General features: G+C 59.8%; 1 protein-coding gene across 2 annotated transcripts in view; it reads right to left on the bottom strand.

Annotated features, from left to right (window-relative positions):
* Positions 1-14,757, bottom strand: part of AFAP1 (actin filament associated protein 1) — a 134,962-nt gene that overhangs the window by 27,466 nt on the left and 92,739 nt on the right. For both annotated transcript variants that reach the window (XM_039232087.1, XM_039232086.1), the window contains exons 7-9: positions 13,914-14,009; positions 11,182-11,263; positions 6,307-6,456 (exon numbers count right to left, since the gene is read on the bottom strand). In XM_039232087.1, coding sequence (XP_039088018.1) covers positions 6,307-6,456; positions 11,182-11,263; positions 13,914-14,009 — 328 coding nt within the window. The remainder of the gene's footprint in view (positions 1-6,306; positions 6,457-11,181; positions 11,264-13,913; positions 14,010-14,757) is intronic.

Below are 14,757 nucleotides of genomic sequence, written 5' to 3'. Positions count from 1 at the left end.
CAGAAGGGAAGAAATGAAATAAGGATTTTGTAAGTCATTCTGCTGCGCACGCGCGCGCACACACACACACACACACACACACACACACACACACCCAGCTCAAAAACAAAACAAAATAAATATGTTCTAATTCTGATTTTCTTGCCTAAGGGCTTGGAAGGACCCATTTTGCTTCTCTCCACGTCTAACACACTGAGGTCCTGCACCTTACACGCTTCATTAGCAGACGATAAATGCTACACAGACAGTCACACAAAACAAAGCTCCGAACACACAGGTAAGTTACAGGGCCCTCAATGTCGCTCTCTACATTATGTATGATTATTCGCTCAATGAGTTCACGAGGTGCACACGTAAAATGTAAGCTTCTATTCGGCTCAGGGTGACATCAATTCTACCCATGGCCCCTAAACACAGGGTACGCTGCTTCTCCTGGAACTAGAATTTTCGTGTGGGGCATAAGTTGCTGTATTTGTGAAATTGGGGACCAGGGGGAGGAGCCAGCCCATCGGCTCAAGTGCCTGGGACCAGAGTTCCGTGTACCTTGTACATCCAGGAGAGGCTGCGGGAAGAGGAGGCGGCTGGGGTCCACCCGGAGCTGCAGGAGCTCCTTTGTGAAGGAGGGGGCCTCTCTGCATGTGCGACTTGTTCTGGCCGGCGACGGCTCTCCCCTTAGGGACACACACGTGAACAAGTCTCACCAGGAAGCACTGGGCTCCAGGACACTGAAAGCCGTCGTGGCGGGGGCTGGCAGGGGCGGTTCAGGGCAGGGTGGCCCGGGGGGACAGGGAGAGCATGAGAAACAGAGGGGTGAAGCCCCCAGTGCCTGGATTATGAGACCCTTGGAAACTACCAGAACCAGGCCTAGATGCGCAGGGTGACAGGGAGGGGGACGCTGAGACATTCCCTGAGGGGTGTGAGCAATGAGGCCTAGGAGCCAGCTGACCTGTCAGTGCGCGCACACCGGCACGGGGCTTCCCAGTGCAGACCTGGGCACACGGGGGCCAGGGGGGCAGCATCGGAGCCCGGGGTGCCGGGAATCTCTTCAACAGGCCCAGGCGCTCTCGTGACATTTGTCTCCCTGGCTGAATCTGCCCCCCAAGTCACCGATGCCACAAATTTCTTGACATGCGAGCCATAGACGGAATGGTTATACCGGACAAATCCTCGCTTCACTTGAGCACAACATCACATAAACCCCCGTATTTTAATGCCGTCCTCGGATTTCCTCTCAGTTCCCAAAAGGGAAGGGCAGAAATCAAACTCACAGGGCTTGAGTGGCCCGTCTCTACCAACAGCGAACCCTGCAGTGGTGTGCGCACACTTGGAGACGGGCCTCCACCACCGGGCTCGCTGCCCTCTGCTCTTCTCAGGAAGGGGCGGTCTAAAATGCCCGTCTTCAAGGAGGGGCACAGGGAAATGGCCCACGGCCACGCAGGGCATCCGGAGTCACAGGGTGGGGGACACGGATCCTGAAGCGCCCCACACGTATCTCAGCCAGAGTGCACACCCACCACCAGGGGGTGCCAAAGCGCAGCCAGGCCGGCTGGATGGGGATGGTGGGGTCCTGGGGCAAGAACTGTGCCCCAGGCGCACCGGCGCCCCCCATTCCCCCTGCCACCACCCGGGTCAGTTCCAGGAACCACATGAGGCAATTCGCAGGCAATTCCAATGCAGCTAGATTCTTGAAAGATCCCACCCACCACGTTAGGGGAGACCTCACTGTATCTTAACAGTTCGGGAATCTCAGTCTGCGGTTCTGAGGTCCGCCTTGCTCTGATCTCTAAGGTTTCTCGCGAGACCGTGGCAAGAGGCTCAAGGTCCCCTGAGAGCTCGGACAGACGCAAACACTCTCGCAGGCGGCTGCTGGCATCACTGGCATCCTGGCCTCAGCGCCAGGTGCTCTCAGGCACAAGCAGATGGGAAGGGCGGGGGCAGCGGCCCGGGTTCTGCGTAGGGAGGGAAAATGGCGTCTGCTTGACGGGTTCGGGTCCCAGTGTGAAGGTGGCTTCACTTGTGGAGATGCCCCGGGGAAGGAGGGGACACCAAACGTCCTGACGCTGCCACTGGCTGGTCCCAGCCCCACCCCCGCCAGAACCCCCCTCCCCCCCCGCCCCAGATGCCTACCCCAACAGCCAAGAATGAGGACACCAACACCCCCGGGCAGCGACTTCTGTCAAGGACTCTCTCCTCCCCCTTGATTAAAGGCCGCCTGATGTTCTGAGGGGCAACCTGTGACAGAGGGGAAGGGTACAGACCTCCCCTGTGCGTCCGCTAAAACCCTACTGCTGGAAACTTCACCAAGTCACAGAACGCCGGACCCGGATGGGACCCCGGAAATCTCCAGCAAGGCCTCCCACTAGCTCAGGCGGGGCTGCCTCCATGGAGACCCCCACCCTAGACCTGGGGCCTCTCCTTCCGCCCGCTTCTGTGTCTCTCGGCACCCAGGCTGCTCCCGCCCACCACCCCCCATACTGCCCTTGTGCTGCTGTGGTCTGTCGGTCTGTCTGACAGACATCTGTCTGTTCACATCAGGTGAACACACAGTAACATCAACCACTTACTGACCATAAATGATGAGCTTACTTATTAAGCATGGAGCTTACTGTTTTGTGATTCTAGCTTTAATTTTCTTAAGACAGAGTAAGCATGGGCCCATTTCCCAGAGGAGGACCCGGAGGCCCGGAGAGATCATGCAACTTGCTGAAGGTTATTCAGTCAGTCAGTGGGCGTGGGCTGCGCGGCCCCCGTCTGCCAGGCTCGGCGCCCGTGAACGGGACCCAGGAGGACGGAGGGACGGCTGCGGAATCGGGCTGAGACGAGGCTGTCAGAGGCTCTGAGCCAGGAGGCAGAGCGGCTCTCATCTCAGCGCAGGGGCTCTGTGTCGTCACAGCTCGCCCCTGGCGGCCGGGGGGGGGGTGGGTGGGGCTGGGGACGGTGCGCTGGCCCGGCGGTAGACAGACGGGGCAGGGAGGAAGAGAACACGCGTCTCCCAGCACCTGCTGAGCGTACAGAGGGATTGCGAGCAGCAGACAGGGGCAAATAGAAGACCTTCTCTGCTGGGGGGCTGGGGGGGGGGCACCCGGCTGCCACTCACCATCACTTCGGGGACTCGGGCCGCAAGGAGCAGCGGTACGGGGCTGGCTGGGCTGACCTGGTCAGCGGCCGCGGGACCCACCCCCGGCCCACTCCCCGGAAACCATCTCTGACCCCCAGCTGCGTTTATATTATGCACCCGGAGGCCCACCTGCCAGGCCGCATATCACGGGAGAGCTGGACTTGAACCCAGGTCCCAGGTGCTCCCGGGGCCCTCCGCTGCCTGCCAGCGGCACGCCCCTCCGGCCCGTCCAGCTCAGCCCTCCTCGGCACGCGGCGCGGGGCCAGCGGCCGCACGGCCACAGCTCAGCAGGGCTGGTGCCGCGGGCCTTTATCCGCTCACGTTTCGGCCTAAAACTTTACAGCTGTACTAACGTAACTGACAACAGTCATCTCCCCGCTGCCTTTCCCCGCAGACCCGCCCCCTGGGCTCTGGGCCCAGCGAAGACCTAGATGACGATTTTTTTTTTTTTCTAGGACAGAGAGAGACAGTGTGAGCAGGGGAGGGTCAGAGAGAGAGGGAGTCACAGACTGAAACAGGCTCCAGGCTCTGAGCTGGCAGTCAGCACAGAGCCCGACGCGGGGCTCGAACCCATGAACTGCGAGATCATGACCTAAGCGAAAGTCGGACGCTTAACCGACTAAGCCACCCAGGCGCCCCTAGATGACGATTTTTAAAGCTTGGGGACAGAGGAGGTTCTCTGAATAGAGATGAATGGTGTCCACTGGGCAGTTTGACAGAAATGCACACGGGTCTGTTACAGGTTCCGGATTCACCCTGCCGGCCCTCTGAGCAACCGAATGTTTCCAGGGAAGCACCAGCAAAGGCTTCCCTGCGGAGCCTGATGGCCACACAATGAGGCCGCGTGCGAGGGGTTATGAGCGGCAGTGAAGGGCCGTGCAGAGGGGAGCCCCGGGGGAACGGCAGCCCTGGGCCCGCGGGTCCCCTGTGCCCCCCACCCCGGCCGCCAGGCTCCAGCAGGCACGGCCTTCCAGAGCTCAGCGTCCAGACCCTGGTGTCTAACTCGCCTCCCATGTCAACGCTTGTTCTTCATGAAAGAATTTCAGTTTCCTTCTGCGGACCCGGAGCAGTTTTAAAAAACAAAAAGGAAGCTAAAACGGCAGTTCCCTTTTTTGGATGATTCCTTTTCCGCTTCTGAGCCCTAACCCCCCTCCAGGCCCAGGGCCAGAGGAGGCTCCACCTAGCGCTTCCTGCTGCACCGAGAAAGGCAGGGGCAGAGAGGGAACAGCATCGTGGCATCAAAGCGTTCGTGTTCCTCCTTCCGCCCCTCCACGCCACAGCCCTGCCCGCCTGCTGTACTTCCGCCCCTCCACGCCACAGCCCTGCCCACCTGCTGTACTTCCGCCCCTCCACGCCACAGCCCTGCCCGCCTGCTGTACTTCCGCCCCTCCACGCCACAGCCCTGCCCGCCTGCTGTACTTCCGCCCCTCCACGCCACAGCCCTGCCCGCCTGCTGTACTTCTGCCCCTCCATGCCACAGCCCTGCCTGCCTGCTGTAACTCCATCCCTCCACACTACAGCCCTGCCTGCCTGTACTTCCGCCCCTCCACACCACAGCCCTGCCCGCCTGCTGTACTTCTGCCCCTCCATGCCACAGCCCTGCCCACCTGCTGTAACTCCATCCCTCCATGCCACAGCCCTGCCTGCCTATACTTCCGCCCCTCCACACCACAGCCCTGCCCGCCTGCTATACTTCTGCCCCTCCATGCCACAGCCCTGCCTGCCTGCTGTAACTCCATCCCTCCACGCCACAGCCCTGCCTGCCTGTACTTCCGCCCCTCCACACCACAGCCCTGCCCGCCTGCTGTAACATCAACAGAGTGACACCTTCTCCTTCATGCAGGGTGGTGGACAGAGCCTCAGTCAGCCCTCTTCTATGACCCCATTGCCATCTGACTAAGGGCCAAGTTCAAGTCCTATCTGACTGCATAGACCTTTGGTGTCCTTCCACTCCCAGGGCGCCCCCAACAATCCAGGGTGGCCCCCTCACTAGGACCTCCCTGAGGGGACACCGCCAGCCCTGCCTGCCCAGCCAGCTCCCACAGCACGCACACCACCACCCAGGGCTGCCGAAGCCTCTGATGGACAGGTCTCTACAGGGCCCACTGAAGGTTCATGTGTGTGGCTTCCTAGAGCCCCAACTGTCAGGGCCAGAAGGAGCTAGGACCCCTCGACCGGCCCTTGGGGTCCGGCACGCCCCGGCTTCCGCAAGCTCCGGCCGCTGCTCAGCGCTCTGCCCCCTGCCCCCTCCCCCACATTGCTGCCTCTTCCTACTGTCCTTTTGGCACACAGTGTGGGCCCTGGCGTGTGACAGCTGCCAAATTAATGTCCCCTTGTCTGTATGGCCACCTTGAGCACTTGGGGCAGCATAGTTCCCAGTAAAAGCCCCATACCCTGGGCCGATGGATGCTCACGGAGACAGAGGGGTGAACAGCATGAGTCTGCACAGGGAGGGGACCAGGGGCCTGGGGGACAGAACACTGGGTGTGCCGCGGGGTACACGGGCACCCCCAGCCCACCCTCGGTTCCTTGCAGAGGCCACGGCCTGGCCGTCTGGCTTCCGGTGCTCTTCTCCTGAGAACGGCTGCACGGTGGCCAAGGAAGCAGGATACCTGTCCCCCCACCCTCCCCTCTCCTCAGCGGCTGCCTTGCCTGGACCTCGCTCCGCGGGTCCCTGGGGCACTGTCTGGCCGTACTGGCTCCCTCCTCCGTCACCAGGCCGCACTGCACGTCCCTGCTTGTGACTCCTTATTCACACAGGGGGGCTGGGCCGCATCCTGGCCGTGGCAGCCGCTCAGGGCGGATGGTGGTGACGGGATGAGCAACAGTGCCCCCAGGACGCTCTTTCATCCACTGGGGCCGGGGGGTAACCCCACGCACGCCGGGCCGGGCCTGGCCCCACGCTCCCCCTTCGCTCGCCAAGGCACGTGTGCTCCAGCTTAGAAACCCTCGAAAAGACCTTGGGAGAACGTCCTGAGGTCACAGCCAGAACTTGTTTTTGGCCTTGAAAGAACCCTGAGATCGCCTCAAACCCGGCACGGCCTTTTATGATGAAGCAATAAAAATGCAGCCCCCCTCCCCCCAGAGGCGCACGGCTGGACTAGAAGAGCCCGCGGTAAAGGGGCAAGTCTGGGGAAGGGGGACACGAGCGAGGCGAGCGCCACTCCCAGCCGCGCGACACCTCTTACCGCAGGTGGGGACGTCCTCCTCTGCGGATGAGGTCTGCTCATCCGTCGACGGCTTTTTCTTCCCCAAGCCGATGATCTTGGTGATCTTCTTCCCAGTGACTTTAGACACGGTTCCCTTGGTCTCGGATTTGGAGCTTTTCTTCCTCTTAACTGTCAAGAATAACGATGGAAACGAGACACAGATGTTGATTACAGACTTGGACTGGAAAGAATAGGGACAGAGCATAAACCACAGCCCGTCTTACTTTCCTCAATTTGTACTCACCGAGCACCTGCTATGAGCCGGTGCCGGTGTAGACACAAGAGAACACAGCAAACAGGCGTTCTGAAGGAGCATATGTTCTAGAGGAGGCTGTGAACATGCACACGGGTGTGTGGACACGTGGGCACACGCGCGCGCGCACACACATGAGGCCTGATGGCAGCCAGGCCCGCGCAGCCTACACTGGGGTGACACGGCCGAGGCCCTGGCCACTTGGAGGGGTGACTTTGAACTGCGAGCCAGGGGATGAGGAAGCGGCTGAGCCTGAGCAGGAGCCTGCGGGCAGGAAGAGCTTCAGTAACGCCAAGGCCATGAGGTCGGGAGGGGGAACAGAGAGCAGCAGAGCAGCCACATCCTGGTGGCTCGTGGGGAGGGGCTGGCGGAGGGGAAGGGGCACGAGTGTCCTCCCCGGTCCCGGGGAGCCCCCAGCAGCCCCTCACCCTCCCCACGACGCCCAGGCCGGACCCTTGCATTTGAGCCTGCGATGGTCGGCGTCGGCCTGCAGGGCATGGGGTTATGAAGTCGTGCCCAATACAGCAAATGCGCAAACGCTGCGCATCAAACTGATTTCGGGTTCCCCTCGGGAAACAGAAAGAGTTGTGGGCTCTGGACCTGCGTCTGGGACCTCGTGGAGCTGGGAAGGTGGGTGAGAGCGTGCACGGGACCTGGGGGTCAGGGAAGACCTTTCCGCCCATGGCAGGTCGGCAGAGGAGAGGTCACTCGGCCCTGCCACCTGCAGGCCACTGTGTGCCTGGTCCTGGCGCCGAGGGGAAGAGGCGGGAACCACAGGACGATGAGCCTCCGGGAGGTCACGTGCAGCGTCACCATGGAGGGGCTGGGCTGGGGCAGGGGCTCCCCCACAGCCCTCCGGGTGTCTCCGTGTCCAGGGTGACTCGTGCCTCCGACCTGTATCCCACAAGGGGCCACAGCCCCTTCTGACAACGTAATACAAGTGAGGAATCCTTCCCCCCTGCTCACCCCAGGCCTGCAGAAACCCAGCTCAAACACACACTGAATAGTTGCCGAGACAGGGGACTCAGGGACTCGGGACTACAACCCCCAGGCCTCATTCCCAGAGGCCCCTGTAACACAGAAGGACATGCTCCCTCCATCCACTGGGGCGGGGAAGCTCGCTCTCCTCCAGTCCCCACTCCTCCACCCGCGGGACGCCAGGCGCAGGTGCCCCCCGCCCCCACCCCCACCCTGCAGACGCAGCGCCATCCTTTGTGTTTGCCGTTATTGCCTCTCTAGGAAGAAATGACAGTGAAAAGAGAAGAAGCCAAGCCGAACTTCTGGGTGAACACGGCATTTGTTCCAGACTGAATGGAGGTGCCCCCAGAAGCCCTGCATTGAAGCCCCAAGTCCCAGGCGGCTGTGTTTGGTGATGGGGTTACGTGAGGCCATAAGGGCGGGGCCCCAATCTCACAGGATCAGCGCCCTTCTTGACACTGTGAACTCGGAAGAGGCCACGCAAGGACGCGGTGGGAGGCGGCCGTCTGCACGCCAGGAAGGGGCCCCCACCGGCTCACAGCCCGGCACCGCCAGATCGGGCTCCCGTCTGCGGACCGTGAGAAGCAAGTGTCTGCAGCTTAAGCCTGCAGACCGTGGCGTCCTGTGAAGTCCTCGCAGGGAGCACCGGAGAGCACCCCCACCCTCCTCACACTCTCCTGCATGCCCCCTCTTCAATTAAAGCACCAAGACCCCGTTGCAATCTTAGTGGGATGGGACATTCCCACCCCCCCGGGGCCCCCAGACATGGGGGTCCACGGTTGGGACGACCCTGTCATTAAGCTTTCAGTGTGGCCACGCCAAGTGTTTCCGAAGAGCCCCAAGACCGTTTCTGACCACAGCCCTGTTCCGGCTCAGCTTCGAAAGGAAGGGGCTCCCAGCGGGCCCTGAGGACCCCCTTCTGCAGAGCTCAGGAAGTGCAGAGCTCTTCCCGGGGGCTCAAAGCAAACACGGTACGTTTCCTTCTGATTCTACCCACATTTGCTCCTGCCAGGAAAGCACCTGATCACAAAGAAAAGACCTGATACTTTTAATTCCTTGAAGGACCACAGATGAAGTTCTTTACAAAGCGGAAAGGACTCCCTGAAAAGAAAAGTGTGTAGGAAGGTGAGAGTGTGTTAACGCTACTCACTACACACATGGCAGGATCTCACACGTGTAATAGAATTATGAGGAAACCCCTAAAAACTCAGAACCCTCAACTGAAGTCACAGACCGGGAAAGCCACAGGGTCCGAACGGCGCACAGCGTCAGCGCTCAGCAGCCAGTGAAGGGCAGACCACTGAAGGAAAGCCAACTCCTGGCATTTTTAAAGCCATAAGTAAACTGCCCAGCTAGCTCAGTCGGTAGAGCATGAGACTCTTAAAGCCGTAAGAATCAGCCCAGACGCATCCCTATGGCCAGTGGAGAATCTGATCACAAGATGGCGGGGGTACAGGCAGCTGTGTTGAAATCTCTCGACTGCAAATCGGTCATGAGCGAGAAGGTAGGTGGTTAGGTACAGATAATGTTCTCTCTCTCTCTGCACGCGCGTGCACACACATACAGGATTCTGGATGTTCGTATCATTCTGTGAACCGCATTTCCAGCAGGGGCCCAGGAGAAGAATGGCAAACAAGGACAGAGACCAACCAGAGCAGCGTGGCTGTGTCTCCACATCAAGCAGGAAGCGGAGATTGTATGTTATTCTGTTTTGGGGTGAAACTTAAAGACTGCTTTCCTGGCCTTGATTACACGAAACGAGCCCACGGAAGACGCAGATGGTGCCTTCCACTGAGTGACTAAAATTACACCCAAACACGACTGAGTTAGGGAACCGCAGGGGCAAAGGCAGAGATCATGACCTTTGGGCGTGAACCTTGTAACATCACAGTGGGCCGGCTTACTTGGGTTTTACCATTCTCAATGGCCTGGACTGCGGACTTCCTTTCAGAGCTGGGAGACGCCTGCTGGGTAGAGCGCCTCTGAGCTGGCTGGGCAGACTCCCCTGGGAAGCTGGGGTCATGGGGCCGGGAGCACACGGGTTGTTGGCTTTGCACAGGGGAAACTTCCCCATGACCCACAAATCCCACCCTCCTCTCAGGCCACACACCCTGGGACGGAAAGTGAAAGTCAAGCCACGGGCTGGGAGAGGCTATGTGCAAAACACACTGATAAAGGACTTGTATTCAAAACATTATAAAGAACTCTCCAGAGTCAATAATGTGAACAAAAATCCAGTACAAATATGGGCAAAAGATCTGGACAGACCTCTCATCAGATGAGACATGGTTGGCAAAGCAGCACATTACAAAATGCTTAGCATCATTAGTCTCCAGGGAAACGCAAGCTTAAGCCGCCATCACATAGCTCTACGTACCCATTACAGCAGCCAGAATGTACAGAACAAAGCAAGATGACATCGGTACGGTGGTGAGAACACCCAGCACCAACAAATCGTGCCCTAGGTTTTCATCCAACAGAGATGAAATCTGCTGTGAATGTCTAGGACAGAGTTCCTCACGACGCTCAGACCTGGGAACCCCCAGCTGTCCAGGCTGGGGGCGGGCGCCCAAACCGTGGCCCGTCCACACACTGGACCGCGGCTCGGCCACGTGAAGGAACAGACTCCGGAGCGCGCCAGTGTAGGTGCGTCTGCCGGGCGCTGGGCTGGAGGGGAGCCAGACCCAAAGGGCACAGACTGCCCGATCCCACTCACAGGGCCTTCTGCAGAGGACACAAGCGTGCCAGCAGCTGCCGGGGGCATGAGGGGGTGCTTCGGGGGTCCCAGAAATGCTCCACCCCTTGACTGCAGTGATGCAGTTACAGGCTGTGTTTGTCGAAGCTCAAAGAACTATGTGCCAAAAAGCGTGGATTTTACTGGACGTAATTTGAGCCTTGTGAAGCGGACTTGGAAGAAAAGAACTCAAACTCCACACTCTACTGTTTCCTGGGGACAGAGCGCCAGTCCTACAGAGGAAAGGAGCTCTGGGCGCGGAGGGGGGGGCACCTCCATGAGTGTCCTTGACACCGCCCAAGGGGACACAGAACGGTCACCATGGTAATTTCATGTCATGGGTATTGAGCCACAACTTAAAAAAAATGGTTTTTAATGAAGGGGAATAAAAGGCATCTTCAGAACACGTCTTTTTTTTTTTTTTAATGAGCAGAAGCCTGTGAGCCCAGCCTTGGCCTCTTGCAGACGGGACAGCATCCTCAGGCGGCGGGAAGGATTACTCGGGCTCCGGGGCGAAGCGCAGGCGGTGGGGGGCGGCCACGGGGTTGCTGGTCACACTGGCCGCCCACCTTTCCCGGACGGTCGGGTCTCCCCGCCGCAATTCCTTTCAGCGATAAGTCGGGTAAGGACGTAGGCTGCTGTGAGCCCTGAGGCTGAAATGCGTGTGGGGCCCCATGAGGACCAGAGGGAAAGCCGAGGCCGGTGGCAGGCGAAGACCCGCGGCTCGCACCGGCCCAGGGGGTGTCTGTGCGCTTCCAGCAGTGCGGCGCCGGCCGGGACGCACAGTCCAACTACTGAGCCGATGGTCACACGACTGACCACAGTTTCTGCCTTTTCATTGTGGTTGTTGGTTTTCAGTCTACGTGTTTTCAGCACAAGCAGAACTCACCTTGTTCTTTTCCATTACACACAGTGACTCCGTTTTCGGCGGCGCCCTCCCCGTCCGAGCTCGGCCTCTCAGAAGACAGTTTCTGTTAGGGCACAAAGGATGACGTTACTCTTACAACGGTTCGCGCGGACCGAGTGACGTACCCGGGATGTGTCGGAAGCTCTCTCCACAGTGGAAGGGAGCGTGGGCCAAGTTCACGACAGCCTGGAGGGAGCCAGAGCTCCAGCACGGGACGGACCGCTGGCCAGCTCGCGGCTACAGCTTCCAGACCAGCAGAGGCGCACAGAACAGACTGGCCTAGGCGGAGGGCTACTGAGCACCCTAGTACCTACGGCCCCTCATCCACAGCACTTTTTCTTGCAAGTCATTTTGAAAAAATACTCAGATTTCGAAAGAATATCCCCCTCACCAAGCCATAGTATCTGCCCAGAAATGAAGAGCCCACCATCCAGCTAATTTCTTCCCGTCATCGACCAATCACAGGGTGAGGCCAAAGATGTGCTCGTACTAGACACACTCTGAGTGTACACACAGAGAGTGGCTGCGGTCAAAGCCGCCCCAGGGCACACCGGCACACGTGCGATTATTTTCGTTCTGGCACCCGGATGCAGGGAGCACTCTCAGGACCCTGAGCCGGCGTCTGAAGAAGGGGTGTTATTTAGGGATCCTCCTCTCTACTGGCTGGAGATCTGTGGCATCACAGCGGGGGGAGTGGGCTTGAAAACACCCCTCCTGGTCCAGCCCACAGCCCAGCCCCACAGAGCCCCGGCCGAAGACGGAGAAAGTCTCTGGGTGAGACCGGGGCGCCAGGGCACACGCACGGCCAGCTGCTAGCGCGGGGTCCGGGCGGTGCTGCCCGAGGATGACAGACAGGTGTCTGCAACCCCGCAGGCGGGGCCAGGATGCGCCGCACGGAGGGAGCTGCGGCGGTTCATGGGCACCGGCTGGGTGTCGCCAGCCAGCTCTGCTCCAGTCTCGGGCCAGGAAGCACCCCCGGGCTCGGGGCTGGCGGGCCCGGCCAGGCACTACCAGGACAGCTTTCGAGACCAGAGGGAAGTAGGACGGCCGATGCCCACAGTGAACGGGGGCCCCGACGTGCCACCGGGAGCGGACGGGCATAGCGCAGCCTGTCCGGACAGGAGTGCACCTCGCCACAGGAAGTGAAACCTTAGAAAATATTTCCACCGTTTGGTCTCAGAAGCCAGCTCCTGGGAGCCTGGTCTCAGGTCACAGAGACGCGGCAAAGACTCGGGGAGACACCAAGCACCGCGCCGTTTGAAACCGTCTGGAGAGGGAGGCGGGCGCAAGACAGGGCCACCGACCAGGACAGCAGCAGAGGCAGGGTGTTTGGTACCACACCCCTGATGAAAACGCAGACACGCTCACTGCTTTACGAGGTGTCAACCCTGGGGACATCGCTAATAACACACAAGTCGGGGGCGGGGGCGGGGGCAGCAGCATAAGCAATTTTATGCATCAGACCGTCCGAACCAGCTACACCTCCGCGATGCTACGGGGAGCCGCCTCCTCTGGGTGGTGGGCTCACGAGCGACTTCCCTCATCCCGTCTGTTGCTCTGGCCTTTCTGAATTTCTACAGCGAACATGCGTTAGCTTTGCTGCCAAGAGAAAGACAGATGGCCCACTGTGTCACAATGTCTGGGCAAGGCCTGTGAGGATAGTTTTACGTGTGTCAACTTGGAATGGGGTGGTGGATGACACTAACACTGAAATCCGTGGTCCGTGAGCAGACTGCCCACCATGGAGTGGGTGGGCCTCACCCAATCAGGTGAAGGCCGGCATGGTGCAAAAAGCCCAGCCTTTGCCAGCAAGGGAAGATTCTCCGGAAGACTGCCAGCAGACTTGGTCTCCAGCCCGCGGACCCACACGGTACATTTTGGACTTGGCAGCCGCCACAACCACATATGCCAATTCGTTATAATAATCCTCTGCACACGTACACGTGTGTTACTTGTGCGTGTACATCTGTATACCCATTACCTTACATAAAGCAGTTTATATTTAGGTTTTGTACGTTGTTGGTAACACACGCCCTATCGATTCTGCTTCCTGCAGAGTCCAGACTAAAACGAGAAGAGACAAAGCAGGATCCATTCACTGGCAGCGGGGGACAGACCGGGGTGGGGGGGCCTCAGAAGCTTCCTGGGACACGGGCCACCCACAGAACACTGCCCGGCCTCCGCGGAAACAAGACCTCCATGTACACACGCACAGGAAGCACGGCCAGAGAGGCCTGGTCGTGTTGCACAGCAGGGACGGGCTTACGCATGGCTGGCAAGGAAGGCCAGCCCTCCGGCCCCTCTGCTGGGCTCTCACTGCTCCTCCATCATGTAACATGCATACGGAGCGGGGAGAGGACACGCCCTGGACCACGGGGAATAACGTGTCCTGGGTCTCCAGGAAGGCGCACGTGTGCAGCGCCTGCTCAACTCTAGGCGCACAGACAGCCCGGCACGCAGGGTGCAAGTCTGCCACGTAACAGCCACGACCTTGAGCCCCCTCAATCCACCAACACCTTTAAACCCATCTCTGCATCTACAGCTGGGAACAGTCGAAACAACCATGCCATCCGGGACACGACTCACTCGAGCTGCGTGTGGAGCAGGCACCCGAGAGGCGTGCGCAGCAGAACGGCATCGTTTCTGGCTGTAAGTGCTCACGTCCTCAGAGAAGGGCTAGCAGGGCTCTGAGCCGGGAAGAAACGCGCCCTTACCTTCTCCAGCTCGGTCTTGTGCACCGGGGAGCTTGACGGCGGAGGCCCCTCTGAGTCTGCTGGGCCGCTGCAGCCGCTGTAGACCTCTCGGATCACCTGTAAGGGGCGTAGACGTGTTTGAGCACTCGCGAAGCAGGGGCGTGTGGCAGGAAAATCCGTGGGCTCAAAAGCACCTGGCTTTAAGTCCCAAGATACCATTTGTTCACTCTTTCACTCACCAGACGGGTCTCCGATCCTGGACTGACACACGCAAGGCCTTGCGTTTGTGGGGCCTCCACTCTAGTACAATCTAGATACCACGCTAAACTGTGGGTATCCCCCAACCGTGAAGGTAAAGTCAGACAGCAGTAAATGCCACAAAGATGGGAAGGCGGTACTTAACAAAAGGAGAGTGGCTATTTTGTAAGAGCCAGAGGCCTCGCTGGGATGACGTGTGAGCCGGATCGTGGCCTGAAGGATGTGGCCATGTGAGGACCTGGTGGAAAAGGTGCCCAGGCAGAGGGACCAACTGGTGCCAAGGCCCTGTGGCGGATGTGAAGTGTTGAACGATAGCGCCTCGTACCGTGTGGCAGGAGACACGGCAGAGGCCACCAGGGGGATCGCACAGCGCCCTCAGGCTGCGTTCGTGCAGTGAGAAGCCCAGACAGACAGGACTGCGCCTCAGGGCCCCACCTGCCGAGCAGAGAGGCAGTGGTCCCGCCCGTGAGACTGGAATGGCCGAGACGGTGCCGGAGACGGACAGAAGGGGGCAGCGCAGGCTGGGGCAGCGGCAGAGGGAGTGGCGCTGGAGGGTTCTGGAGAACCAGCAGGCCCTGCCGGGGGGGGGGGGGGGGGGGGGGGGGGG

The sequence above is a fragment of the Hyaena hyaena genome, unplaced genomic scaffold (assembly GCF_003009895.1).
Source record: "Hyaena hyaena isolate Hyena2069 unplaced genomic scaffold, ASM300989v1 scaffold_63, whole genome shotgun sequence".
In the NCBI taxonomy this organism is placed as follows: domain Eukaryota; kingdom Metazoa; phylum Chordata; class Mammalia; order Carnivora; family Hyaenidae; genus Hyaena; species Hyaena hyaena.
The sequence above is the reverse complement of the archived record's forward strand: the minus strand, read 5'-3'. Positions and strand labels throughout refer to the sequence as shown.